Source organism: Herpailurus yagouaroundi, unplaced genomic scaffold, assembly GCF_014898765.1.
Source record: "Herpailurus yagouaroundi ecotype Mexico unplaced genomic scaffold, PumYag 166, whole genome shotgun sequence".
NCBI lineage: Eukaryota > Metazoa > Chordata > Mammalia > Carnivora > Felidae > Herpailurus > Herpailurus yagouaroundi.
In genome coordinates, this window is record NW_024412407.1 from 5,847,460 (window position 1) to 5,874,705 (window position 27,246).

The 27,246-nt window shown below is 46.6% G+C and overlaps 2 protein-coding genes and 1 long non-coding RNA gene across 3 annotated transcripts in view; 1 reads left to right on the forward strand and 2 right to left on the reverse strand.

Annotated features, from left to right (window-relative positions):
* The first annotated feature begins 1,059 nt into the window (after positions 1–1,059).
* On the forward strand, positions 1,060–5,268 carry FKBP11 (FKBP prolyl isomerase 11). Its single transcript, XM_040488273.1, has 6 exons — positions 1,060–2,303; positions 2,486–2,551; positions 2,956–3,043; positions 3,308–3,341; positions 3,701–3,771; positions 5,030–5,268. The coding sequence occupies exons 1-6, from the start codon at positions 2,172–2,174 to the stop codon at positions 5,245–5,247; spliced, it is 609 nt and encodes a 202-aa protein (XP_040344207.1). The 5' UTR covers positions 1,060–2,171; the 3' UTR covers positions 5,248–5,268.
* Positions 5,269–5,651: 383 nt separating this feature from the next.
* Positions 5,652–17,168, reverse strand: DRC2 (dynein regulatory complex subunit 2). The gene is made up of 8 exons (XM_040488269.1): positions 16,824–17,168; positions 15,830–15,997; positions 9,529–9,698; positions 8,726–8,864; positions 7,609–7,806; positions 7,195–7,413; positions 6,164–6,316; positions 5,652–6,050 (listed from the first exon to the last, which is right to left on the reverse strand). The coding sequence occupies exons 1-8, from the start codon at positions 16,953–16,955 to the stop codon at positions 5,733–5,735; spliced, it is 1,497 nt and encodes a 498-aa protein (XP_040344203.1). The 5' UTR covers positions 16,956–17,168; the 3' UTR covers positions 5,652–5,732.
* Positions 17,169–21,527: 4,359 nt separating this feature from the next.
* LOC121038643 (uncharacterized) overlaps positions 21,528–27,246 on the reverse strand; it is an 11,617-nt gene continuing 5,898 nt past the window's right edge. Inside the window, exon 3 of the long non-coding RNA XR_005794431.1 lies at positions 21,528–22,117. This is a non-coding gene — a long non-coding RNA (uncharacterized LOC121038643). The remainder of the gene's footprint in view (positions 22,118–27,246) is intronic.

The window sequence follows — 27,246 nt, forward strand, 5'->3', positions numbered from 1 at the left end:
CACAATGACACACTTCTTAGCTAATTCCCACTAAGGGCCTTGCTGGAAGTCCAGGATAATATTTCCAACACTTCTGTTATGACTTACTGGCCAGAACTTAGTCACATGGCCTTATCCAGCTTTAAGGAAGACTTGGAAATGTAGTTTTGTCGATTTTTTTTTTCATTTGAGGTATAATCTGCATGCAGTGCAAGGCACAACTCTTCTATAGTTTGAGAAGTTCTGACAAATGTACATACCATATAACCCACATCCCTACCAAGATATAGAGCTTTCTATCATCCCTAGAAATTCCTTCCTGAGGGGGTCTTAAAAAAATGTTTTTGATGTTTGTTTATTTTGAAAGCAAGCATGAGCAAGGGAGGGGTACAGTGAGAGAGAGGTAAAGAGAAAGAATCCCAAGCAGGCTCTGTGCTGCCAGTGCAAAGCCTGACGTGGGGCTCGAACTCATGAACTGTGAGATCATGACCTGAGCCAAAATCAAGAGTTGGGTGCTTAATGGACTGAGACACCCAGGCACCCTGAGGGGGCTTTTTCTTTTTAAACAACCCCAAAGAGAGAGCTAATGAGAGCTTAAATAGGGTAGTAGCCTTGGGAATGGAAAGAAGGCATGGAGAGGCAGTGGAAGGAGAGTCCAAAGGAGAATCATTAGGTGTGGGAGATGAGAATCTAGAAGAATGCTAATAGCAGAGCCACTAACAGAAACAAGATTGGGAGAGAAGTCTGGGTTACCGATGGGATGGAAGGAAAAAAAGGAATGAGTACAGTATTGGGTGTGTTGATCTGAGGTGCTGGTCAAACATGTAGGTGGAGATACCAAGTAGGCAGTTGTATCTAGAGTTTGTGAGGGCATTCAGAGCTCAACTGCATCAAATACCAGAGCGATGCTAAAGAGGACAATGGAAAGATGCCTGGATGCCTCAGTTGGTTAATCGTCCACACTTCTGATTTTGGCTCAGGTCATGATCTCACATGAGATTGAGTCCCACGTCGGGCTCTGTGCTAACAGCCCAGAGCCTGCTTGGGATTCTCTCTCTCCCTCTCTCCCTCTCTCCCCATCCCGTACTCTTGCTCTCTCTCTCTCTCTCTCTCAAACCTTAAAGAAGTAAGACAAGGGACCAAGAAATGACCCAAGAATTTGGTGACTTTGAGCTCACTGATAACTTTTTGAGGGAGCAGAATTCAGATGCCAAGGCCTGAGTGGGCAGTGAGGGTTTGAATCATGCAGAAGGGGACTGATTGCATTGCCCGAAATAATTTAAAGCCCCTCTTAAAAACTGAAGTCCCTTGGGGTGCCTGACTGGCTGATACTGGAGTTGAGTTCAAGCCCCACATTGGGCAAGATAAATAAAAATAAAAACTGAGGTCTTTGCATAAACAAAAGGGAGCTGCCCTTTTGACAAACTTGTTGATGAAGGGAGGAAGGAGATGTTGGTGTCAGGAAAAGATCAGGAATTCACCCTATCCTTACAGGAAAATACCTCCTGACTCTGAAATTAACTTTCCAAAGGACAGGGAGATGGGACAGCTAGCTACCTGTCTCCTTTTGGATATATGACCTCCAGAAATTCAAGCTGAAGGGCTGGAGGTGGGAGAGGGATGCCGTCTCTCACAACTGCTGGGGGGATGGGGGGCAGCCAGACACTGCCAGGACAGGTGTGAAGAGACCTATCTTAAGAGTAAAGAGCAGAGAACAAACACGCTGGACTCAGGCAATAAGGGGTTTGAATCTTGTCTCTGTCGCCACCTAGCTAGAAGACCTTGGGCAAGTTACTTAACCTGAGCACCCAGCTCCTCGTCTGTAAAATGGAAACAATTATGTCTACCTTTCAGGGTGGTTTTGAGAATTACAGACAAGTGACTGGCACACAATAGGTCATCATAAGTGGGTGCTATTCAGTGATCCAGCCTCTCACTAAGGGACAGAACGGCAAACGGAGGGGTCAAAATCCGCAACCTCACGATCTTAGAGGGTAGGGAGGGCTTCCAGCGGCCTCCTCTCTCCAGGAGGTGGGGACAAGGTGGAGGAAGGGCTGCTGGAGGAGGAGCTGGTGCGTTGCTACCCGCCCCGTCCCGTCCAGTCCAGCCTGGGCGCCGAGGGAACCGCTGTCCTAGCCGCCGCCACCCGAACAGCCTGTCCTGGTGCCCCGTGCCCTGCCCCGTGTCCAGTCATGACCCTGCGCCCCTCACTACTCTCGCTCCGTCTGCTGCTGCTGCTGCTGCTGCTCAGTGGGGCGGTGTGCTGGGCTGAGGCTGGGTTCGAAACCGAAAGTCCCGTCCGGACCCTCCAAGTGGAGACCCTGGTGAGGAGAGAGTGTCCTGGGGCTGCGGGAGCTGGGCTTGGGGAGGGAATGAAGGGGTCTAAACGAACCTGGGAGCGGGTAGGCGAGCAAGTGTGGGAACTGAGTTGGGGGGTGGGTACTGGGTCTAGGGACAGGAACGGACCTTTGGAGGATCCTGCGTGACTCCTGTAGTCCGATCATAGGTGGAGCCCCCTGAGCCTTGCGCGGAGCCCGCTGCCTTTGGAGACACGCTGCACATACACTACACGGTGAGGGATCTGGGGGGCCGGGGCGGGGCCTGGGAGGGGGCGGCGCCCTGCTGGAACACGTCAGCGTTGGCTGGGACACGTGGCAAGCGGTTCGGGAGTAAGTTGGGGCTCTGGGGTCGTCGAGCACGTGGCGGGGGGAGGGGCGCTCTTCTTCCCGGCCCATTTCCCCTCCCAGCTCTTCCGCCAGTTCCGCCCCGGTGTGGGGAAGAGTAGGGTGGGGAGATCTCCGAGAAGTGCCAGCCCTTCGGGGCTTCCTGTTGCTTTCTGCCCTGAGGGGAATGCTGGGCTGCAGCTGCCAGGGGGTTGCCGCCTGGCCGCCGCTGCCCAGGGGCGCAGGTGTGTGTGGTGTGCGCCTGCTGAGAGAGAGGTACTAGGTGTGCGCTCTTGGTGCTGTCTCCCCCCAGGGCAGCTTGGTAGATGGACGCATTATTGACACTTCCCTGACCAGAGATCCTCTGGTTATAGAACTTGGCCAAAAGCAGGTGATCCCAGGTATGTGACCTGCGCCTCCCATTTTACGTCTCCTAACTTAAGCTTTCCTTAGCTTCTTCAATCTCTGAGTTACCTTGGAAGTGCCCCCACGACTCTCCCAGTCACGTCCTCAGGTTCAAATCCCACTTCTAACACTGCTTTTGCCTCACACCCCACTGGCAACCAGGCAGTTGAGAAATGGGGAGCTCAGTTGAGGGTCAAAGGGAGCCTTGGGATTTGGGGAATGTAGGTAGCTTCCTGTTCAGTTGTGTCTTCTTCCTCAAGGTCTGGAGCAGAGCCTTCTAGACATGTGTGTGGGGTGAGTATCTGGGCAGGGGCGGGCTTGGGTACCCCCTTAGCATGGGTGGAGGTTTACTTTGCTATCCTTGTTCCTAGAGGGGGCAGAAGAATGTGGATAAAGGCTTTGCACTGGGCAGGTCCAGGTCATTGGGACCCCTAAGGGCATCCAAAGCCACTTTGCCTATCTGGCTGTGGGTTTTGTTGGAGGAGTTGAGGCATGTGGGGGACCTTTCCTGGTCAACCTACTGAGTGCTCAGTGGGAAAGTTCATGTTTTGGGGTGAATATCCAGAGAGTTTTGCTGGTGGGGCTTCAGATGGATTGAGGCCACTGGCCCACCTGGTCCCACCTCTAGCTGTGATTCACATTCCTTCCATCAGAGAGAAGCGAAGGGCAATCATTCCTTCTCACTTGGCCTATGGAAAAAGGGGATTTCCACCATCCATCCCAGGTAATCTGACTAGGCCTCTCTCTCAGGTAATCCAAATACCCAGTCCCTCAGAGCTACAAGGAGCTGTACACTTTGTCTGGAGCTTGAGAAGGTCTAAACCCAGTTTGCTGAAAAGGACAGGGGCGGCCAGGGACTCCTGCAGGGCCACTGTTTTCCTCTTCAGGTCACCAACAGGGACTAGAGACATATAACCTGTTAGGCCACCTGGCTTGCCCTCTAGCAGACAGCAACTTTATAGGGAGGAGACACCTGCTTGAACCACTTGGGTCTGTTGCCTGTGCTACCCCTTTCAGAACTCTAGACCTTTCTCCTGCCGCTTCTCCACAACTCCAACCTGTGTCGTTTGTGCAGCTGGCATGGCTTCTCACCACACCTCTACCCTTCCTTTCAGCCTCCATCAGGAAAGAGACAGTAAAAATTATCACAGTCAAGTAATTCAAGACAAAGCAAAACAAAAAACAACTTGTAAAAGGCAAGCCTACCCTATAACTTCAAAAGCTGTCACAGGTCACTGCTGATATCTATACTTGAAGATCTGAGGCTGGATAGATTTCCTAAGATGCAGATCTCTTGCTTTGGGTTATAACAAATGCTCTATTGGCTAAAAGGTTTTGTCCTTCAGAGTATTAGTGTAAAAGTTCTTATCCTAGTTACAACTGAGAGGGAAAACCGGAAAGAGGGTCATGGACTAAAGAGAAACTCTTTTACCCGAAGCTCTTTAATCTCCCCATTTCTAGTGTATTTCTTCCCTGACTCACCCCTGTTCATTCCCTGGCTCCTTACTTCTTAAGCCACCTCCTTCTTCCTCTCCAGCTCTTATGTTGAAACATCTATGTTTTCTTAGTAACAGTCACATCAGTGTGCTCATTGGTTGGTGCAATTTTAAAACATCTAGGTTAAATTCAATTAATTTCAGGCCTGCAAAGATTCTATCGATGTGGCTGTTTGGAAATGGAGTCATTAGTATAGAGGTTCTCTCACTTATAAATGGAGAACACCCTGTGGGAAGTTTCCCCATGCTATCAAAAACCTGTCCCTGAACACAAGCCACACTTGTAGATTTGGGGCGAACATAACTACCAATAGACTCTGTTCATAACCTTTCTCTACTTTTGTCTAAAGGAACTCAACACATTTAGATCTTGCCAGCTTCATAGTTGTTGCTCTGGTGTGGCCTGCCCTTCCCCTGCTTTCATTTAGATTCTGAGCCCTGGATAAAATGCAGAGATTCTAACCCTCACCTCCTCTCTGCCTCCAGCGGATGCAGTGCTGCAGTTTGATGTGGAGCTGATTGCACTGATCCGAGCCAACTACTGGCAAAAGCTGGTGAAGGGCATTTTGCCTCTGGTAGGCATGGCCATGGTGCCAGCCCTCCTGGGCCTCATTGGGTATCACCTATACAAAAAGGCCACCAGACCTAAAGTCTCCAAAAAGAAGCTCAAGGAAGAGAAACGAAACAAGAGCAAAAAGAAATAATAAATAATTTTTAAAAATTTCTTTGTATTCTTCACCTGATACTTTCTGGGGCTACTTCTGTAAGTGGGAATGAGGAAAAGGGCTGGGGAAAAAGGCATTCCGAGTTGGATCTTGCCTGACGGGGTGTTTGGAGGCTTTGGATCACCTCTGCCTCTGCCTCTTCCTCCCGTCCTAACTTCCTGCCAAGGACCTGCTCTTGAGTCTTCCCATAGGATCTGTACCTCCCGAAGGTATGGGTGTTGGCCCCCACAGTGCCCAGACTTCCAAGAAGCAATGCTTCCTGGAGCAATGAGCCTCTGATATTTGCCTAGCTATTAGCTGCACTCTGTGGGGCCACTGTATTCCTAGTGTCTTCCAGTTACACTGCTCTGTTCAATATGGGGAAAATATAAAGAGCTCACAAACCCCATGGAAAATTTTAATAGCAAAGTCCTTGGGTCTCTCAAAAAATCATTTGGGATTTGAAAAGAGATTTACTCCTTGTATCACAGGATATGGGAGATCACGTGGGCTGCCTCAATGATGTTGTAAGTGGTTGGAGGTTGCTTGTCACCTGGCTGGGTGGTCGGTGTGGACAACGGCTGGGGTAAGTTGCTTCGATGGTTGACGATAAAGAGTGGGTTGAGCTGGCTCAGCACTTCATCACTCACCGAGATGCCATCCAAGTACTGCTTCAGCATCTCTCGCAACTTGCCGTTGATTTCTAACAACTGGGCGCGTCTCTGCTGGAGGCTCAGTTGTTCCAGTTTCACTTTGTTGTACCTTTTCCAGAAATTCTCCATCCCTGTATAGTTCACGATCACCTGGGAGTTGAGTTAAAGGGACAAGGTACGTGGTGGGGCCCATTAGCAAATGTAGCCCAGTGGCCCATCGTCTCCAACCTTGGGTGATGGCCTCTGGGGCCCTAGAACTTTACCTTTGAGAGCTCCTCAGTAAGCTCCTCTTGGTAAATTTCTTCTATCTCCGCCTGCTCCTTGGGAGTCAATACTGACGAATAGAAAGGTAGCACTTTTTCTTCCTCTGTTTCAAATTTCCTACATATTTCAGCAAGTTTCAGGATCTTTTCACCCTATCGGAAGCATGAAGAGACCTTTTATTAGGAAAGGGGGTGGTGAGGGGAAATAGTGGAGTTGGTTCCCCTGCTTGAACCCAGGGAAGTATTCATCCAAATGTGACATGAGAGTAATAAATACATCTAACAGGCTCTTCACTAGGTGCCAAGCACTATTCCAAGTATTTATATACTTGGAATGTATATACACATATACACATATATATATGTGTGTGTGTGTGTGTGTGTATACATAAATATGTGTGTATATGTGTGTGTGTGTGTATATATATATATATACACACACACATATATATGTTTTTTTGTTTGTTTTTTTTTTTTGAGAAAGCAAGCAGTGGAGGGCCAGAGGGAGAGGGAAAGAAAGAATCTTAATCAGGTTCCATGCCCAGCATGAGCCCAATGTGGGGCTCAATCTCCTGACTGTGAGATCATGACGTGAGCCGAAATTAAGAGTCGGACACTTAACTAACTGAGCCACACAGGCACCCATTAATTCATTTAACTTAAAATGTGAGGGGGGCACCTGGGTGGATCAGTTGGTTAAGTTTCTGACTTTGGGTCTGGTCATGACCTCATGGTTCCTGGGTTTGAGCCCCACATTGGACTGTCAGCACAGAACCTGCTTTGGACCCCCTGTTCTCCACCCTCCTCTGCCCCTCCCCTGCTTGTGCTCTCTCTGTGTCTCTGTCAAAATAAATAAATGAGCTTTAAAAATAAAATAAGGTAAAATAAAATGTGAGAGGGGAGGAAATATGGAATAAAAAAGGTACTCAGGCAGGAAGCAGGAGAAAGCCCTCTACCTTTCTCAAACCCGTTTCACTTCGCAGGAGCCAAGTTTCTTGGTTTTGTTTTGACTGCCCTTTCCCCTTCGTTACCTTATCAACAATCTTTCTCAGGGCCTTGAGGGTGGCATTACTTTCCAAAGTAAGTTTGACCAAGTTTTCCTGTGATATTTCCCGGGCGTGACTCCTTTGGGCCTTAAGTTTTCGCAGTTGTGCAAGGACCAGCTCCTTGTCCTTACGAATGTACTGGTTCCGGTCTTCATTCTCATGGCTGTGCACCATGATCTTGCCTCTTAAAATAATTATGGAGTCCTGGAGGAACAGAATAGATTTGAGTAAACTCTTGCCTGGCTGAAGGTCTTCAATGAGACAGGCAAAAGGACCATCTGGGGACTGAAATCCGGGGATATCATCTTTCCCCAGCCAGGGGTCCAGTAGAAATTGGGGGATGAATAGGGGATAACGGAGCAGTGAAAGCAGTGAGTATTTCCAGTTGGCTGCACTAACCTGTAATTTCTGTATTTTTTTCATCTGTGCTTCAATCTCTTTGGAGCTTCTTTCATCTTTCACCTTCAGAGTCTCAAAGGCAATCTTTTGATCCTCTGTGGCATCAGTATAATTCTTGAGTGCATCCTGGAACCTTTTCCACAGATCTTCTACTGTATTCTCCAGGTGCAGTCTTAGAAAATGCTTCTCTTCTAAATTCTAGGAAGTGGTGCCAAAATAGCCAGTGCTTGGAATTACCCTATTAGTGCCCTTTTACTGCCTCCAGCAACCTCATCCTCTTCAACTGTTTGTAACATAGCAGGGTGCAGAGGTCGCCAATGAAAATGCCTACAAAGACCAGGCAGATGTTATAAATATGTGCTGTATGCTAGATGAGGCCTGTGGTGAACCAGAGAGGAAATGCTCCACGGGGGGTTGGGAGTAGTGGCCTATCTGCCCGGCTTCACATGAATGTCCCCATTTGGAAACGTGGCCCAGTGTTACCAGATCTTTTCTCAAGGCAAGCTAAATTTAGGATTTTTATGTGAAACCTTTCAATTTTTAAATGTAGGAAGCTTATTTTAAAATTTACAAGGGGCACCTGGGTGGCTCAGTCAGTTGAGTGTCCAACTTCAGCTCATGTCATGATCTCGTGGCTTGTGGGTCCAAGCCCCGCATCAGGCTCTGTGCTGATAGCTCAGAGCCTGGAGCCTGCTTTGGATTTTGTGTCTCCCTCTCTCTCTGCCCCTCCCTGACTCACACACTGTCTCTCTCTCTCTCTCAAATAAACATTAAAAAACTTTTTTTTTAATTTACAAAACATTGTGGGGCAAAATAAAAACAAAGAACCCCATGCCCAAACCCAGGTCTGCAGGATAGCTAACTTTGTAGCCTCCAAGATGGTGGAAAGCACTTTGGGGCCAAGGGCAGAACTGGATTCTCCTCCTGGCTGTACCACAAAGCAGCAGCATAACTTTGGTGGGTCATTTTACTTCTTTGGGCCTCAGTTTCTTTCACAGATCACCCCTGTGATTTGTCTCTTGACTGTGTTGATTAGGGGTCTCTACGAGCTCCAGTGGCCTTGAGCATTTTTTCTCCCTTCTCTCCCAGCTCTTGCCCAGCTGCTCCCTCTCCATACCTTGTTTTTGAGATCATCCCACATGCTCTGGAACTCCAGCTTACTTTCATACTCAGAATCTATATAGTTCTGCTCCATGGCCATGAAGACATCTTGTAGGTAGTGAATCTCTTTTTCATGCTGGTCAATAATTGTCTTCCTGTTGGGAGACAAGACACTGTCCCTGCACTGAGGGATAAAGCATATGGACCAATAATGACAACTCAAAGCAGTATGTGATAAAACTGTACAAATAGTATAAATTCCTAGGTAAACAGAGAGAGGGTGGGCCCTATTCTTTTTAGGATCAGAAAGAATGAATAAGATTGTTTTGATTTTTGAGCAGGCAGTCCATTTATATGATACAACAAGTGAAAAAGTACAAAAGATTTCAGTGAGAAGTCTCCATCCCATCCCTGATCCCTACCAGATGGGTTGGATGTTGATAGCTGAAAGTAGGTGGTGAGGGTGTTACAGATAGGGACCTGGCATGGCTGTAGGGAAGCTAAATCCACAAGCTTAAACACGTGTTAGTTTAGAAGGAACTCAGGAGAGGGGCACCTAGGTGGCTCAGTCGGCTAACTGTCTGACTCTTGATCTCAGCTCAGGTCTTGATCTCAGGGTTGTGAGTTCAAGCCCCACGCTGGGCTCCGCACTGGGGGTGAAACATACTTAGAAAAAGAAGGGACTCAGCATCTTCTCTCCTGGGGTCATATCATAAGCAAGGTGGGATGCTCCACGGTGCTGGCTTATAGATAGCTCCTTGACACAGGCTCTGCATACTCTCCTGGACTCAATCCCTCAATCCTCTTAGGCCCCCATACCTTTCTGTCTCAAACTCTTTGGTTAGGGCCTCCAGCTCCATGTTGTAACTTTCCTCTAGGAGGTTGAGCCGGCTTCTCTGCAGGGCTAAAAGCTGATCGATGCTGTGCAGGTGGCTGCGCAGGGCATGGGCGTACTGCTCCTCGGCTTCTGACAGGTCCGTGGCTAAAGACTGGGTAGGAAACAGGGAGTTACCATTTTGGCTGAATGGCATCCGTGTGAGAAAATAAAAATGTATTCAGCTGGTCAGCTGGATGGCACGAACGGCATTTTCCCCTAGCTCCTGATGCCAGCTCTTTGGCGCCAAGGGTGCTGTTCTCCCACTCATGAATAGAAAGTAAGAGTGACATCCAGGAACCCCAGGTAGCCTGCCAGTGTCCTAGGGACAAAAGACATTTACAGTGAGGCTCCAAGATGTGAGGCAGAAGAGAAACAAGTAGAACCAAGGGTATCTTGTCATACAACATAGCAAAGCAGCTATGGAAGACCAATAGGGTCACGTCAAAGGGATTCAGAAGCCTGACAGAAGTGGCTCCCTGTGGCAGAGAACGTCTTCTAAAGATCCGCACAGCAATATCTCCTGTCCTACAATCTGCAATTGTAGATTGCACTACACTCCTCCAGCAGGAGGTATTATCTTCTTCCATCTCCTTGAATTTGGGCAGACACCGTCACTACTTGGACCATGAGAACATAGCGGAAATGACACTGCGCCAGTTCCAGGCATAGCCCTTACATGGCCTGGCAGCTTCTGCTTCCTGCCCCTTGGAATGCTTGTTCTTGGGACACTCCTTCCAGGGACCTGGCCATCACGTTGTGAGAAGGGCAGTGCCCGGGAAAGGGCCACGTTAAGGCATTCTGGTCAGCAGTTCAGCTGAGCTCCCAGCTGACTCTCTGAATCAACCGCCAGCCACCTTAGACATCCAGCCCAGTCCAGCCTTCAGAAGATTGTAGCCCCAACCGACATCTGACTGAAAACTGTAGGGGAGATACCGAGCAGGAACCACCTGGGTGAACGAAGTCGACGGATCGTGAAAAATAATAAAAGAAATTGTTCTAAGTCACTGATTTAGGAGTGGTTTGTTATGTAGTAATAGATAGCTGGAACACTTCCACTGGTGAGAAAGGGGACAGTGTGAGCATCAACAAGGATAAAAACTATGATGAACTGAAAAGATATAAATTATCTTTGATTATGAATTCATAAGCATACTTAAAAAAATGGTTACTTTTGGAGGATACCAAACAACACATTCCTTTTTTTAATTGTTTTAATGGCGTTTAAAGGGCAGAGAAAGAATTAAGCATTTATGCTACCTTTATTATATAAGCTGTACCTCTTGGTCACTGAATGGTAAATGACAGAGGTATCTCTTTATAGAAATATTCAAGCTAATAAATGAAAAAGGAATGACATTATTAGAAAATCAGCATTTTGGGGGCGCCTGGGTGGCGCAGTCGGTTGAGCGTCCGACTTCAGCCAGGTCACGATCTCGCGGTCCGTGAGTTCGAGCCCCGCGTCAGGTTCTGGGCTGACAGCTCAGAGCCTGGAGCCTGTTTCCGATTCTGTGTCTCCCTCTCTCTCTGCCCCTCCCCCGTTCATGCTCTGTCTCTCTCTGTCCCAAAAATAAATAAACGTTGAAAAAAAAAATTAAAAAAAAAAAAAAAGAAAATCAGCATTTTGTAACCCCCAGTGAATTAAGAGAGAAACAACAAATGCTAACTTCACAAAAAGGGGCGCCTGGGTGGCTCAGTCCATCGAGCACCCGACTCTTGATTTTGGCTCAGGTCACGGTTCGTGAGATCGAGCCCTGCGTTGGGCTCTGTGCAAGTCTGTTTGGGATTCTCTCTCTCTGCCCCTCCGCTCACATGCGCACGCGCGCTCTCTCTCTCTCAAATAACCATTTTCAAAAAATCACAAGAAGAGATTACCGGATGCATGTGCTTCCTGGATGGAAGAATACAACACCTCTAAACTAGATCTAATTACAAGATACAGGAAATACAGAAAAAAGTAACATTTGACACTATAATACAGAATACTATGCAGTTGTTTAAAGAAAAAAGAGAGAGAGAGAAGCTCTTTATGGACTAATGTGGAATAGTCCCTAGGATATATTGCTCAGTGAAAAAGGGGCAAAACAGGATGTAGGACTATAATTTGTACAAAAAAAATGTTTACTTGTGGGGCGCCTGGGTGGCTCATTCGGTAAGCATCTGACTTCAGCTCGGGTCATGATCTTGTGGTTCATGAGTTTGAGCCCCACGCTGGGCTTCGTGCTGACAGCTCAGAGCCTGGAGCCTGCTTCAGATTCTGTGTCTCCCTCTCTGCCCCTCCCTCCCTCTCTCTCTCTGTCAAAAATAAACATAAAAAAAAAAAAGTTTACTCATGAAATTAAAATGATTAAGGCACTAGGTGGCTGGAAGTCACTGGTGGTAGGGGACTTTTCTCTCTTTCACTTTATCTTTTGAATTTTGAATAATGAATGAAATGCCTATTCAAAAAAGTAAAACAAATTACAATTAAAGTGAATGAAACATGAAAAGGATTTAGTAAGTGCCCACATGATCCAGGCACCTTGAGCCATGCATTGTAAGCTGCCACAGCCTCTATGCAAAGCTGGCTCTTACCTTGTATGTTTGGGATGAGAAAGGATCTTATGGAATAGGTGCTGATAATGGAGGCCTCTTCACTCACTCAACAGATGATTACTGAACCTGTCCTGTATCGGCACCGTGCTGGAGGCCAAGGATTCAGGGATGAAAAGACATGCATATTGCCCCCAAAGGAGCTCGCAGTCGTGTAGTAGGAAAGGTGTTATATAAACAAAATTACAGTGTAACATGGAAATTGCTATGAGGTCGATGATGTACCTGTGACAGTGGGATATAAAAGGCTGAGTGCCTGTGTCTAAGAGCACAGGGGGAGGCTTCACAGGACACATGTCATTTGTGTCACTCCTGAAGGAGGAGTGAGAGTTTGCCAGGAAGACTGAAGAGATGGGGAAGAGAGAATTCCAAATAGAGGGAACAGCATGTGCAAAATCACAGGTAAGAAACAAGGAAAGGTACAGGCAAAGGCCAGAACATGTAGGGCTTTGATGTTTTTTCCCCTGGAGTTTGGATTTTTTTCTGTGGAAGAAAGAAGCCACTAAAATTTAAGCAGTGGAGTACCAGGATCGGATTTTTGTTCCAAAAAGATAATCCTGGGGCACCTGGGCAGCTCAGTTGGTTGAGCGTCAGACTTTGGCTCAGGTTATGATCTTGCAGTTCGTGAGTTCGATCCCCACATCAGGTTCACTGCTGTCAGCGCAGAGCCTGCTTCAGATCCTCTGTCCCCCTATCTCTGCCCGTCCCTTACTTGTGCTCTCTTTCTCAAAAATAAATGAACATTAAAAAATAAATAAATAAAAAGATAATCCTGGTAGTTGTGTAGACAGTCACCTGGAGGTGGCTGGGCATGAAAGGCTGGAAGATAGGGGCCTAGTGCAACAGTCCATATGAGAGAAAGTGCCCAGGTCTCAACTGCAGCAGGACAGGGCGGAAGGAGAGCAGGATATGGCTTTGAAAAGTACTTCAGCAGAAGATTTATACAAAACTTAGTGAAAGAAGTCAAGGATGGAGGCAAACCCTAGGATGATTCCCGGATTTCTCTGTTGAGTGGTCTGGTGAATGGCAGGGACCACCTGAATAGAGAGTAAGGAAGACCAGATTGTGGAAAAATTGCTCTGGGCCTGCCCAGGGAAGGGGGAACTCCTTAGTTCAGTTGTGAGGACAATGCAACAACCAGGAACGGATATCTAGGAATCTTGAATAGAAGGATGTGGAATTCATGAAAGAAATCCAGACTGGTGTTACAGACCAGGAAGTCACTGACATAAAAGTGGTATTTAAAACCAGGGTATTGGGGCGCCTGGGTGGCTCAGTCGGTTAAGCGGCCGACTTCGGCTCAGGTCATGATCTCGCGGTCCGTGGGTTCGAGCCCCGCGTCGGGCTCTGTGCTGACAGCTCAGAGCCTGGAGCCTGTTTCAGATTCTGTGTCTTCCTCTTTCTGACCCTCCCCTGTTCATGCTCTGTCTCTCTCTGTCTCAAAAATAAATAAACGTTAAAAAAAATTAAAAAATAAAAATAAAAATAAAAATAAAACCAGGGTATTGTGTACAACTGTCTAGACCCTAGACACCCGGTTAAAGGGTGAGATGGCCAGACTCAGAAACCCGGGAGATGCTCAAGTTCAGGAGATGGAGAGAGGAAGATAAACTCACCAAGGGGACTGGATGTATATATCCCAGAAGCAGGAGAGAAACCATGAGAGAATGGTGTCATGGAAACCAAAGGGGAGTTTCAAGAAGGAAGGCATGACCAAGAGTATCAGCGCCACAGAGAAGTCAGGTTAGGAGATGACGAAATGATGAACAGTGGCCATGATTTGGACCTGGTAGTCTTTACAGGAGCAGCTTCCTAGGGAAGGATGGAAATCAGATGTGGGATGCCGGATAAATGAGAAGTGAAGTGGAGATAGCATAGGTGAGGATCACTAACATTTGCACATTTAACGTGTAGGTTCGGTTATTCAGGAATGACCCTGAAGGTGCGTAATATTAGCAATATGTGATTTAGCTAAGTCAAGGACTGTAATCGTTTGCTACAAAGCTGGAAGCTAATTGATGGAAGGGGGAGCCTGGCCACTGCTCAGCATCCCTAAATGAACCCTGCTGGTTCTCCTCTCAGCAGGTATTTGATAACTCCCAGTAAGTGTCGGAAGAAGTCACGTAAAAAGCCATAAGGTGGGGGCCCCTGGGTGGCTCAGTCAGTTAAGTGTCCGACTTTGGTTCAGGTCATGATCTCGCGGTTCACGGGTTTGAGCCCTGCATGGGCTCTCTGCTGTCAGCACAGAGCCTGCTTCAGATCTTCTGTCCCCCTCTCTCTTCCCCTCCCCACCCTCAAAAATAAATAAACATTTAAAAGAAGGCCATAAGGTATAACTGGTGGGGTGAGGAATTCTAATGTATAATGGTTTTTATAAATCTGGAGACTCCTAATATGTATCGCTTGAAGCTTGCCCAGGCCTACTAATTTTCTTTTCCCCCCAAGAGTTAGGCTGTGAAGGAGAGATGTGTGTTTGCAAGAGGGGGCATGCCAGGCTGACAATGTATATTTTGCTCTTATGTGGGATTTCTGTTGTTGTTTTCAGATAGAAAAGTCTAAGTAAGAGTCAGTAAACAGAGGTTAAAAATAGGATAAAAGAAGGGATAGAGCAAAATCCCTTAGAAAAAAGGATGGTATGTGGGGCGCCTGGGTGGCTCAGTCGGTTAAATGTCTGACTCTTGATTTTGGCTGAGGTCATGATCTCATGGTTTGTGGGTTCGAGCCCCCTGTGGGGCTCTCTGCTGACAGCATGGAGCCTGCTTGGGACTCTCTCTCCCTCTCCCTCTGCCCCTACCCCACTCGCTCAATGCAGATGTTGTCTTTCTCTCTCTCAAAAATAAAGAAATAAAATTAAAAAGAAAAAAGATGATATGGACTCAACTCAAGAATCGTCCAAGAGCATAAGGATGGTTGATTGAGTTGCTTAGAGATCCACAACTACTCTTACCCATGGGGATCTCAATCTCATCCAAGGCCATTGAACTTGAATCAAAGAGGCCCAACAGAATTTGGTTAAATAAAGCACTGGAGTGGGAATCAAGAAACTCGTGCTCTGGTTCCAGCTCTCTCACTGACTAGCTGTGTCACCTTGGGCAAGTCAGTTCCCTTCTCTGGAATTGAGGCTTCTCACATTGAAATGAAGACACGGGACTAAGTTTAAGTCATTGGGTGATGTCTGCTGTGCCTTACAACTCTAATATTGTATAGTGCTGGTTTTAGGCAGTAGATAACCAAGGAAAATGGCTATGCTGAGGGGGTGGGGAGAGGAATGACAGCCCAGTATTCTATTTTTCATTCCAGTGAAAACTGGTATTACCAACAGCCGGCTTCATCACGGCCTGCATCTTGTAAGGGCTTTAAGACTGATAAATAACTGGGGGGGCCTGGGTGGCTCAGTCGGTTAAGCAACTGATTCTGGATATCAGCTCAGGTCACGATCTCACAAGGCTCATGGTTGGTGAGATGGGGTCCTGGGAGGGGCTCTGCACTGACAGTGAGGAGTCGGCTTGGGATTCTCTCTCCCCCTCTCTCTCCAAATAAACAAAAATTTAAAAAACTATTAAAATAAAAGATGGACAAATGAATTCAGTAGGCCCATTGTATTAAGAGGTCAGGGCAGCCAGGTTCAAGTGTTTCCTTGGGAAGAGTGCCTACCTTGATGACACTGTCCTTGCAGTCCACCACTCGTTCAAATGTTTGGCTGAGGATCTCAATGTCCTTATGCAGCTCTCTGGTCTTGATTTCCCTAAGGACAGTTCTCCACTGTGTGTTAATCTTGTAAAGGTTCAGAGCACTGTTGTGCTCCTCCTTGGCCAGCTTGTCCTGTGTGAAGGAATAAATACACCCCCAGGAGGTCAGGGCCTAAAGCCCTGTTACAGTAAAATGAACAAGATTACTTTTTAATTAATTAATTAATTAATTAATTAAAAAGGGGCGCCTGGGTGACTCAGTCGGTTAAGCATCTGACTCTTAATTTCGGCTCAGGTCATGATCTCATGGTTCATGGGTTGGATCCCTGAATAGGGCTCACGGTGGAGCTTGGAACCTGCTTGGGATTCTGTCTCCCTCTTGCTCTCTCTGCCCCTCCCCCACTCAACCGCCCCCCCCCCCCCCAAAATAAATACACTTTGAAAAAACAAACAAGATCACAGTTTGTCAACCGACACCTTACCCTTTGTCTTTTTCTGAGGGACCAAATTTCCTGATGACTAACACTCAGGGAATTCCCATTCTCGTTTTGGGGATAGTCTGAAGTAAGACAGGAACAGCCTGATGGCACTTTAGGGAGGGCAAGGGTGAATTTCCTTCAGGTGAAGACATCAAAGCAGGATGTTGTTTGTAATGACATATCTCCGGGGAGTATATCAGAATTTCAGACAAGCTCGGACAGCTAATAGCACCTACTGTCCTGGTCTGGGGCTCAGTTGTGCCATTAACCTCCTTACCCTTTGACCCCTCCGTACTTCACAAAGAACTGGTTCCTTCCCCGACAATGTTGCCAGAAATCTAAGTATATGTGGGTCTCAAGGTTTCCGGAGGAGAGGAGGCCAGCACGAAAATGAGGCTGCCGCAACGAGAGGACCAAGGCAACAGGGCTGGTGTAGGGAGTGGGTGGGGTTGGGCAGAGAGTAATGCATGAAGCCATCACCTTCAAGAACTGGCTCAGGAGCCTCTCTTTCTTCTTGGCCATCTCCTCCTCTGCCAGCAACTTCTGCTGAAACAGAAGCAGCTGCTCCTCATCCGACAGGGGCATCTTGGCCTTTTTCCCTTTCTTAGACATAGCTGGGCGGGGGACCGTGTCTAAGCAACGATCCTCGGTCTGCTTTGGAGAGCTTTACAGGAGGTAGGAGGAAAGTACCCCAGGACAGGGCCTTCTGAACTACCCCTGCATGGTAGCGGGGACCTTAGATCTCAGTCTTTCCGCAAGAGAGAGAGCGCCTGGGATCTTGGTGAGGCTGGGGTCTGGAGCCAAAAGACGCATATCCGTTTCCTAGCAACGGGGCTGTCACTAAGATGGCGTTGTGAAAGGCTAGGAGTAGGGACCCTGGCTTGGAGCGCCGTCTGCTGGCTGGAGGACCGCGGTCAGTTTTTGAGAGATGGTTGTACTTCTCAAAAGCCGTAGCCTCCTCACCGAACGTTTTTAAGCCTTTTAAAACCTTGGTGGGGGGGGGGGCCCCGTTTTTCATAGAATGGCCATATTTTAGCATACAGATAATAACACATTTTGGAGAGAATGTGGAGAGACCCTTGTACATTGCTGGTAGGGATGTAAAACAGTGCAGCCGCGTTGGAAAACGGTTTGGCAATTTCTTAAAATGTTAAACATAAATTTACTGTGTGATCCAGCAATTTCACTCTTACCTACCAATCTAAGAGAAGTGGGAATGTATCCACACAAAGACTTGCACAGAAATGTTCTTAGCAGCAATACTCATAATAACCCAATCGGAAATAACCCAAATGTCCACTGACATGTGAATGATAGACAAAATATGCTCTTTTCATACAATGGAATACTATTCAACAATAAAAATAAACAAATTACAGATGCATACTACCATGTGGATGAACTACAAAAACATGCTCAGTGAAAGGGGCCAGACGTAAGAGACTACATATTGTAAGTTTCCAGTTATATGAAATATCCAGAAAAGGCAAAGCTAGAACATCAGAAAGTAGACTACAAATTGCTTGGAGGAGAGAGAGGGGAGATTAATATTAAATCTGCATGAGAGATCATATTGGGTTGATGAAAATGTTCCGAAATTGACTTATGTTGGGGGTGGCTGGGTGGCTCAGTCGGTTGAGTGCCCAACTCTTGGTTTTAGCTCAGGTCATGATCCCAGGATTGTGGGATCAAGACCCATGATGGGCTCTGTGCTGACTGTGGAGCCTGCTTCAGTGCTCTCTCTTGCCCCATCCACCACCCCGCCCTTGCCCCTTCCCCCTGTGCTCTCTCTCCTTCTCTCTAAAATAAAAAAAAAAACAACAACCTAATTTTAAAAAAATTAAATAACATTGATTTATGTTGGACAACTTGATAAATTTGGTTTAAAAAAATCATTGAATTGCTGGAGTGCCTGAGTGGCTCAGTTGGTTAAATGTCTGACTTCTGCTCAGGTCGTGATCTCATGGTTTAGGAGTTCGAAACCCCAGGTTGGGCTCTGTGCTGACAGCTCAGAGCCTCAAGCCTGCTTCCGATTCTGTTATCTCCATCTCTCTCTGCCCCTCCCCCACTTGTGCTCTGTTTCTCTCAAAAATAAATAAACATTAAAAATTTTTTTTTAATCATTGAATTGTATACTTGAATGGGGTGAATTATTTAATATGCAAAATGTGCCTCAATAAAGTTGTTTCAAACGTGAGATATAATGCTTTTATTAGAATTCTCCAGAGAAACAGAATCAATAGGGTGTGTGTGTGTGTGTGTGTGTGTGTGTGTACATACATCTGATGTTTCAGTCTGAGTCCAAAGGCCAGAAAAGACCTGTGTTCTAGTTCAGCAGTCAAGCAGGAGGAGTTCCATCTAGCTCAGCCATTTTTTTTTCTATTCAGGCCTTCAACTGTTTGGATGAGACCCACCCCCAGTACAGAGGGCAATCTCCTTTCTTTACACAGTCTACTGATTCAAATATTAATCTCATCCGGAAATACATACCTTCACAGATATACCCAGAATAATGTTTGACCAAATGTCTGGATATCTTGTGGCTCAGTCAAGTTTACATATAAAATTAAGCATCACAAGTCTACCTATTCTCTATTCACATGTCCTTAAACCATATTTAATCTCCAAGTAAAGATAATAACAAGATATAATACTTAAATACAATGATATAAGGTCAATACATCTTATGTTACATGATAAGGCGATAGGAAAGAAAACAAAGATATTTTATTCATTTGTATTTTTAAATATTTTTTCTTTTTTTTCTTAAGTTTATTTATTTTGAGTGAGACAGAGTGTGAGTGGGGAAGGGGCAGAGAGAGAGGGGAGAGAGAGAGAGTCCCAAGCAGGCTCTGCACATGGTCAGTGTGAAAGCCCAAGCCCAATGCAAGGCTCAAACTCACAAAACCGCAAGATCATGACCTGAGCCAAAACCAAGAATCAGATGCTCAACCGAGTCACCAGGTGCTCCATATTTTTAAATATTAAAAAAAATTTTTTTAACCTTTATTTATTTTTGAGGGACAGAGAGACAGCGTGCGAGTGGGGGGAGGAGGGGGAACAGAGAGAGAGGGAGACACAGAATCTGAAGCAGGCTCCAGGCTCTGAGCTGTCAGCTCAGAGCCCAACACGGGGCTCGAACCCACAAACCACGAGTTCATGACCTGAGCTGAAGTAGGACGCTTAACTGACTGAGCCATGGCGCCCCATTTTTAAATATTTTTTTAATGCTTATTTATTTATTTTGAGAGAGTGGGAGCACGCCCACACAAGCTGGGGAGGGGCAGAGAGAGAGAGGGAGAGAGAGAGAATCCCAAGCAGACTCAATGCTGTCAGTCTGGCCTGATGCGTGTGGCGGCATGGGGGAGGCAGGGGCTGGATCCCACCACTGTGAGATCATGACCCCAGCCAGCCAAAATTAAGAGTTGGAGGCTTAACTGACTGAGCCACCCAGGTGCCCCCAAAGATTTTATTTTTATTTATTTTATTTTATTTTATTAAAAAAATTTTTTTTAATGTTTATTTCTTTTTGAGACAGAGAGAGACAGAGCATGAACGGGGGAGGGGCAGAGAGAGAGGGAGACACAGAATCTGAAACAGGCTCCAGGCTCTGAGCAGTCAGCACAGAACCCGACGCGGGGCTCGAACTCCCTGACCGCGAGATCATGACCTGAGCCAAAGTCGGCCGCTCAACCGACTGAGCCACCCAGGCGCCCCAAGATTTTATTTTTATACACACACGTATTCATAGCAAAACAAGGAGAAACTGTTATGACAATTAACAGTTCTGTAATTACAGAAGTTGCATTTCTGTAACTGGTCATGTGGTTGTAGGTGTCAATTTACAGCTATCTTCTTCCACTATCCATTCTGTATTCTGTTTGCCTTCAGCAGGCCCCTCCACTGGTCATTGTTCTCAAACTCTCATTCCTGAAAGGTCTGGGCCATTGGTAGTCCCGCCCGAATTGGGCTGTTATAGTTTTCCACTGACCCAATCGTGGGGCATAGTAATACTAAGAGACACTCTGAGGGATCTCCTGTATCCCAGACATTCTTTTCCTTACCTCCATTGTGGAGCGGTAGTTCAATTTCCCCCTTGGTAGTCAGGATCAGTCCCAGCCAGCACAGTGACTCCCTTCTTTGCTTTTTGATTCAGACGGATCGGAGTCCTAAGTGGCTGGATGACAGTCTCAACTTCCGGTTCAATGGAATCATTATTGTGTCACCTGGTGGAAGTATTCCTCCTTTGGAGCTAAGACCTCTAGGCCAGCAGCACATAAGGTTGCAGCAACAAAGGCAAAAAAATTGTTAGTGGATAATAGTGATTGGTGCCACTCCCATTTCCACCCCTTGATTCCTGGACCTGTGAATCCTGGCTACTGGAGAAATAGCACCATATATTGGGTGCTGATTCAGAGCACTTACAGCCTTCTGGAGAATGTCGCCCCAGGTCTGCAAGGTATTGCCACGTAGCTGGGACTGTAACTGAGTCTTCTGTCAAACCAGCTGCTTCAGGATGGTAGGGAACATGGGAAGACCAGTGAATTCCACGAGCATACCCATTGCCACGCTTCATTTGCTATGAAGCAACTTCCCTGATCAGACGCAAGGCTGTGTTGGGAATACCATGACAGTGGATAAGGCATTCTGTAGGCCTATGAATGATAGTTTTGGTAAGAAACATTGCATGCAGAGAAGGCAAATCTGTATCCAGAGTAAATATTCCAGTAAGAACAGAACACTGCCCCCTCCATGACGGAAGTGGTCCAGTGTAATCAACCCATTAAGCCAAGGGAATACTATGTCAGAGGCCCAGTGCTGGTCTTTGCTGCTGGCAGATTGAGCACTAGGAGATTGCCACAGCCAGGTTGGCCTTAGTGCGTGAAAGTCCATGTTGCCGAGCCTATGCATAACTTCCATCCTTGCCACCATGTTCACGAGCCCACTTTGTTCATGAGCCTATTGGGTGATGACAGGAGTGGGTGGGAAAAAACGCTTACTGGTATCCACAGTATGCATCATCCTATCCCTTAATTATTAAAATCTTCTTCTGCTGAGGTTGCCCTTGGTAATCATTCACATGAGACACAATATCTTCATGGGGTTTTTTGTTTTTTTTTTTGTTTGTTTTGTTTTGTTTTATTTTGGTTTTTTGCCCATCTAGAGAAGTCTATCCACATACCTTCTCAAATTTTCTTGTCACCTATTTTCCAGTCGTGTGTCTTCCAAGTCCCTGACGATCCAGCTAAACCTTGGCCATAGCCTTGTATCAGTGTCTAATCACACATTTGGCCATTTCTCCTTCCAGGCAAAGTGAACAACCAGGTACACTGCTCAAAGTTCTGCCCACTGGGGGGACTTCCCTTCACCATTGTCCTTCAGGGATGGCCCTGAAAGTGGCTGTTCTACTGTAGCTGTTCACTTTTGGGTGGTGCCTGCATATGTGCAGAATCATCTAGAAACCAGGCCTGAGTTTTTTCTGCCTCTGTCAAGTGATCAGAGGGAACTACACCTGAGGGAAGAGAAAAGGTAGTGGGGAACCATGGCATTTGGGCCACGTCTTCACGTGACTCACTTATGACACCAGGGCCTGTTTGGACCCAGTCTCGTCTATTCCAGTTTCACGTGCTGATGGAATGCTGTTTTGCTTGCCCAACATCATGGCTTGGTAGGTCAGACAACACCCGGTTCATGATGGACAGCTCAGGTAGCAAAGTAACTTGGTCCTTTGTTAAGCACTCAGTCCCTACGGAGGCCCAGCAGCAAGCCAAGAGCTGTTTTGAAAAAGAAGAGTAGTTATCTGTGGAGGATGGCAAGGCTTTGCTCCAAAATCCTGAGGGCCTGTGCCGCAGTTCACCTAGAGGGGTCTGACAAAGTCTTTGAACAGCATCCTTGCCTGACGCTGCTACTTCAAGCACCTGAAATCTACTAGATCACGTGACACAAGTGGCAGAGCGGCTTGCACGGCAGGCTGGCTGGGGCACAGCCCTCTCCTGTTCTGGGCCCCGTTCAAAATCAGCAGCTTTTCAGGTCACTTGGTAAATGGGCCAGAATAACACAACCAAATGGGGAATATGTTGCCTCCAAAATTCAAAGAGGCCCAGGAAGATGTTGTGCCTCTTTTTAATTATAGAAGGGGCCAGATGCAATACGCTACCCTTCACCTCAAAGGGCTAGCTCAGCATGCCCTGCACCGTTAGACCCCCAGAAATCTCACTGAGCTAGCAGGACCGTGAACTTTGGTCGGATGCATTTACCACCCTCTGACATACCAATGTCTCACCATTAAGTCTACAGTAATTGCTACTTCTTGCTCACTAGAACCAATCCGCATAATGTCCCCAATGTAAAAGACAAGCGTGTGCTATGTTGCGGAAGGGACAGTTGTTAAGCAGAACCTCACGCACTTGTTACCAGTGTTAAGGGAAGGCTCCAGCTACATGGAGGATAGCAAAGATCGTCACAGTGCAGTCAACTGGCAGAAATCCAAACACTTCTGCCCACTGCATCTGGGTGTCAGAGTCAACCAGGAAGACACAATGCAGTCAAGCACTGGATGAAACAATGCTTTATTTGCACAGAGAAGAGATAGAACAAGATCAGCTTCATTCAGCTTTATGGGGCATTGGTCCCCCATGGCCAGCAGGTGCCTCCTGGCAGCCAATGCAGGGCAATTGACCGACATGCACCCCTCTGGTGCACAGTAGAAGGACATCTCCCCCTCACCCATGGAGCCTGAAATAGCCAGGGGCATGCCTGAGAGCTATCGATGCTCACACTTAAGCAGACCAAAGGAGTACACATTGAGCATGAAACATGCAAACATACTTTCACACAAGGTGATAAGCCCAGTACAGGCTGTGTGGGCTCTTTATCTCTTAGTAAGAAATGTCCCAGGGGCGCCTGGGTGGCTCAGTCAGTTAAGCATCCAACTCTCTCTCTTTTTTCAACATTTCTTTATTTTTGAGGAAGAAAGAGCGAGGGGGAGAAGGGCAGAGAGAGGGGGACAGAGGATCTGAAGCAGGCTCTGCACTGACAGCAGACAGCCTGATGCGGGGCTCGAACTCATGAACCATAAGATCATGACTTGAGCCAAAGTTGGACGCTCAACCGGCTGAGCCACCCAGGTGCCCCAAACATCCAACTGTTGATTTCAGCTCAGGTTATGATCTCACAGTTCATGAGTTCGAACCCCGCGTGGGGCTCCTCTGCCTCCCTCTCTCTCTGCCCCTCCCCTGCTCACTCTCTATTTCTCTTTCTCTCAAAATAAATAAACAAACATTTAAAAAAAGAAAGAGATTCTGGCCCAAGATCCATTCTTATGTGGCCAAACAGGGGTGGAAAGACCGCCGGCATGAGATTGTCTTTTCCAACAAAAGGTGATCAAGATTCTGTGAAGTAAATTATGATATAGGGCTGGAGAGTTGATATACCCCGAGGTAAGACAGAGAAAGCGCATTGCTGGCCTTGCCGGCTGAAAGCAAATGACTTCTCGTGGTCCTTAATGATAAGGATGGAGAAAAACGCATTTGCCAGATCAACAGCGGCACACCAGGTACCAGAGGACAGGTTAATTTGTTCAAGCAATGAAACCACATCTGGCACAGCAGCTGCAAAAGGAGTCACCACCCGGTTAAGCTTGTGATAATGCACTGTCCTTCTCCAAGATCCATTTGTCTTCTGCACAAACCAAATGGATGAGTTGAATGTGGTAGGAATGTGGTAGGAATCACCACCCCTGCATCTTTCAAGTCCTTGATGGCACTAATTTCTGCAATCCCTCCAGGGATTGCTTTTAGTTTATGATTTTCCTAGGAAGAGGCTGGTGTAGTCACTTCCACTTGGTCTATCCCTCCACTCCTAGGTCAGGGAACCAGTGTGGGGATTCCGGCAGCCGCCGGGTGCATCTATTCCAGTTATGCAACCAGAACTGGGAAATTAGCCCTAAGACGGGTTCAAGGGCCCACTGGCCCACGGTGAGACAGACTTGAGCTAAAACTCCGTGATTACCTGACCTCCATAAGCTCCTACTCCGACTGGTGGGCCACAGTGACATTTTGGGTCTCCTGGAATTAGTTTCAGTTCACAGCCAGTGGCCAGTAGTCCCTGATGGCTTCCTTTCCCCCAGTGCACAGTTACCCTGATAAAAGGCCATTGGTTTGGGGAGGGAAGGCTAGGAGAAAGATTAACAGTATGCATTTTGGGCAGTGTACTCTTCTTGAGGGAGGATCCACCTTCCCCTTCATTCAGGGGGTACCGGTCTGTAAACTGGCTCAAGTCTGGAAAGTCTTTTTATGATTCAGAAAAAATTCTATTCTATTTCTAAAAATTCTATTTTTAGAATTTTGTTCTCTTGACCTAGAACTTTTCTGTTTATATGAGAATTTATTATCTCATATAATAATCATCCAGCCCTATCTCTCTTATATCTCACCATGATCGACTGGCCAATGCCATAATTCTTTGTAAGTCAGACTGTTGTGGGTTTTTTTTTTAAGTTGATTGATTGATTGATTTGATTTTACTTATTTTTTGTTTTTTGAGAGAGAGCACAAGTGAGCAAGGGGCAGAGAGAGAGAATCCCATGAGAGGCAGAGAGAGAGGGAGAGAGAGAGAACTGGGGCTCAAGCTCACCCAGAGTAGGCCTTGAGCTCACCAGATGCAGGGCTCAAACTCATGAACCGTGAAACCATAACCTGAGCTCAAGTCAGGTGCTTAACTGACTGAGCCACCCACGTCCCGATTGATTTTATTTTCAAGTAGTCCGTACACAACCCCAAGACCAAAAGTCGCATGCTTTACCAACTGAGCCAGCCAGGCGGCCCTATTAAATTATTTAGTAGTCTCTACAGCCAACATGGGGTTTGAACTCACAATCCTGACATCAAGATTTCCATGCTTTTCCAACTGAGCCGGCAAAGCACCCCAGGTCAGACTGTTCTAATTTCTGGTTTGGCTCTGCTGTTCATTATGGTAACTACTCCCACCTTGCTTTTGGGTGGTTGAGTGCAACCACCTGGCTCCTGCCACCCCAGGATCCAATTACTCCCTTTGCATTTAGTTTTACCAATTCAGAGACTGCAGTGCCCTCCGTAAGGTCTGGTCTTACAGACAGAGAAGAACAATCACAAAGCTCTCCTCACAGGTTGGTTTTTGTTTTTTTGTTTTTTGTTTTCCATCCGAAACCTCCCAGTGTGTGTGAGTAGATCTTAAATGACATCCCAGTTCCCCTAACCCTTTGGATCCCTTCCTCTACCTTAAACCAAGGCAGGTCTGGCATTTCCAACTTGCTCAGTGTGGGTCACCTTTTGGTCTGTGTTTCAGGCAACGAATCACACAGTTAAAATCCTGTGTAACCCGCTAGGGTGCAACATTAAGTGCAGAAGCTGAGGGGCGCCTGAATGGCTCAGTTGGTTAAGGGTCTTACTCTTGATCTTAGCTCAGGTCTTGATCTCAGGGTGGTGAGTTCATTGGGCCCTGCACGGGGCATGAAGCCTACTTAAAAAAAAAAAAAAAAAAAAGCAGCAGCAGAATCTGTGCTTAATGAGCTCATATCAGCAAGTTCAGCTAGGTCAGATTTTATGTTCCTTCCATCATCATCCCACACCCTTACTATCCATTTCACACATGTTCTCTAAATTTCTGTCAGCGTAAGTTAGAACAGCCAAGTAGTTCTTTTGGAGTATAATATACCTCCTCATAGGTCACACTTTGTACCTCACCTTTAGGGGCCTGCTGGGACTTGAGTCTAGTTATAAATCTAAAGCAGAGAAGGGTTGTGGGTGTGGGTCCTGAGGAAGATAGACCTTGTCTTGCATGGCCACTACCTCAGGGGAGGCCATTACTATTTCCTCAGGCAATGCGAGGTTAATTAACTCAGACGGGGGTAGGGAAGCCATCCCCACTCCAACTTTTAAGATCCCATTCCTTCCTAAACCAATGCCCTTGCTTTAACAGCAGACACCCTGTGAGGCTGGGATTTCAACTTGTATGGTAGTTCAGCAGGATGAGATTCTGTGTTTGAGTTTCAGCAATGTCCACCTGGCAGCTGGAAGACATAGGTCTCTTTGAGGACACACATAAGTACCTTTGAGGTCATTTATGTGGCACTTGAGTTTAGAATTTGAATCTCGAAACTCTTCCTTTTCTTTCCTCATTTCATACAGTAACAATAGGAATAAGAAGCTAATTTCATTGTTCTTGTTAATTTACCAAAAATGTTAGAATAGCATATACACAATCACCCACGTCCTTGCTTCTTATAAGTGGTTGATTAAGAATATCCAGGGGCTCCTGGGTGGCTCAGTCGGTTAAACGTCCAACTTTGGCTCAGGTCATGATCTCACAGTTCTTGAGTTCAAGCCCCGCGTCGGGCTCTGTGCTGATAGCTCAGAGCCTGGAGCCTGCTTCTGATTCTGTGTCTCCCTCTCTCTGCCCCTCTCCCATTTGCACTCTCTCTCTGTCTCTCAAAAATAAAATAAACATTAAAAAAAAAAAAAAAAAAGAACAGCCAAGGTGGGGGCGCCTGAGTGGCTCCGTCGTTAAGCATCTGACTTTGGCTCAGGTCATGATCTCACAGTCGTAAGATCAAGCCCTCAGCGGGACTCTGTGCTAACAGCACAGAGCCTGCTTGGGATTCTCTCTCTCCTTCTTTCTCTGCCCTTTCCCTGCTTGCACAGGACTCTCTCTCAATAAATAAATAAATAAATAAATAAATAAATAAATAAGGAATATCCAATGGTGATATTTTGCATATCTCTGTCGCCAGATCATGCCATGGACAATCAGTGCTCTCTCTACTACTGGAAATAGAATTATTAGTGTCTTTATATCTAATCAGATTATAGAGTCAGTTCCAGAAACCCCAGAACCAGTTCAGAAAACTCATCTTAAAAAAAAAAAA

What these genes read in the sequence shown, in the direction of transcription:
- DRC2 (XM_040488269.1), bottom strand. Translation starts at nt 16,955, where the DNA reads ATGTCTAAGAAAGGGAAAAAGGCCAAGATGCCCCTGTCGGATGAGGAG. An exon ending in GCAAGGACAGTGTCATCAAG is followed by an intron (nt 9,699 to 15,829) that starts GTAGGCACTCTT and finishes TTTCCTACCCAG; the next exon opens with TCTTTAGCCACGGACCTGTC. An exon ending in TTACTGAGGAGCTCTCAAAG is followed by an intron (nt 6,051 to 6,163) that starts GTAAAGTTCTAG and finishes CTCAACTCCCAG; the next exon opens with GTGATCGTGAACTATACAGG.
- FKBP11 (XM_040488273.1), top strand. Translation starts at nt 2,172, where the DNA reads ATGACCCTGCGCCCCTCACTACTCTCGCTCCGTCTGCTGCTGCTGCTG. An exon ending in CCCTCCAAGTGGAGACCCTG is followed by an intron (nt 2,304 to 2,485) that starts GTGAGGAGAGAG and finishes GTCCGATCATAG; the next exon opens with GTGGAGCCCCCTGAGCCTTG. An exon ending in CGCTGCACATACACTACACG is followed by an intron (nt 2,552 to 2,955) that starts GTGAGGGATCTG and finishes GTCTCCCCCCAG; the next exon opens with GGCAGCTTGGTAGATGGACG.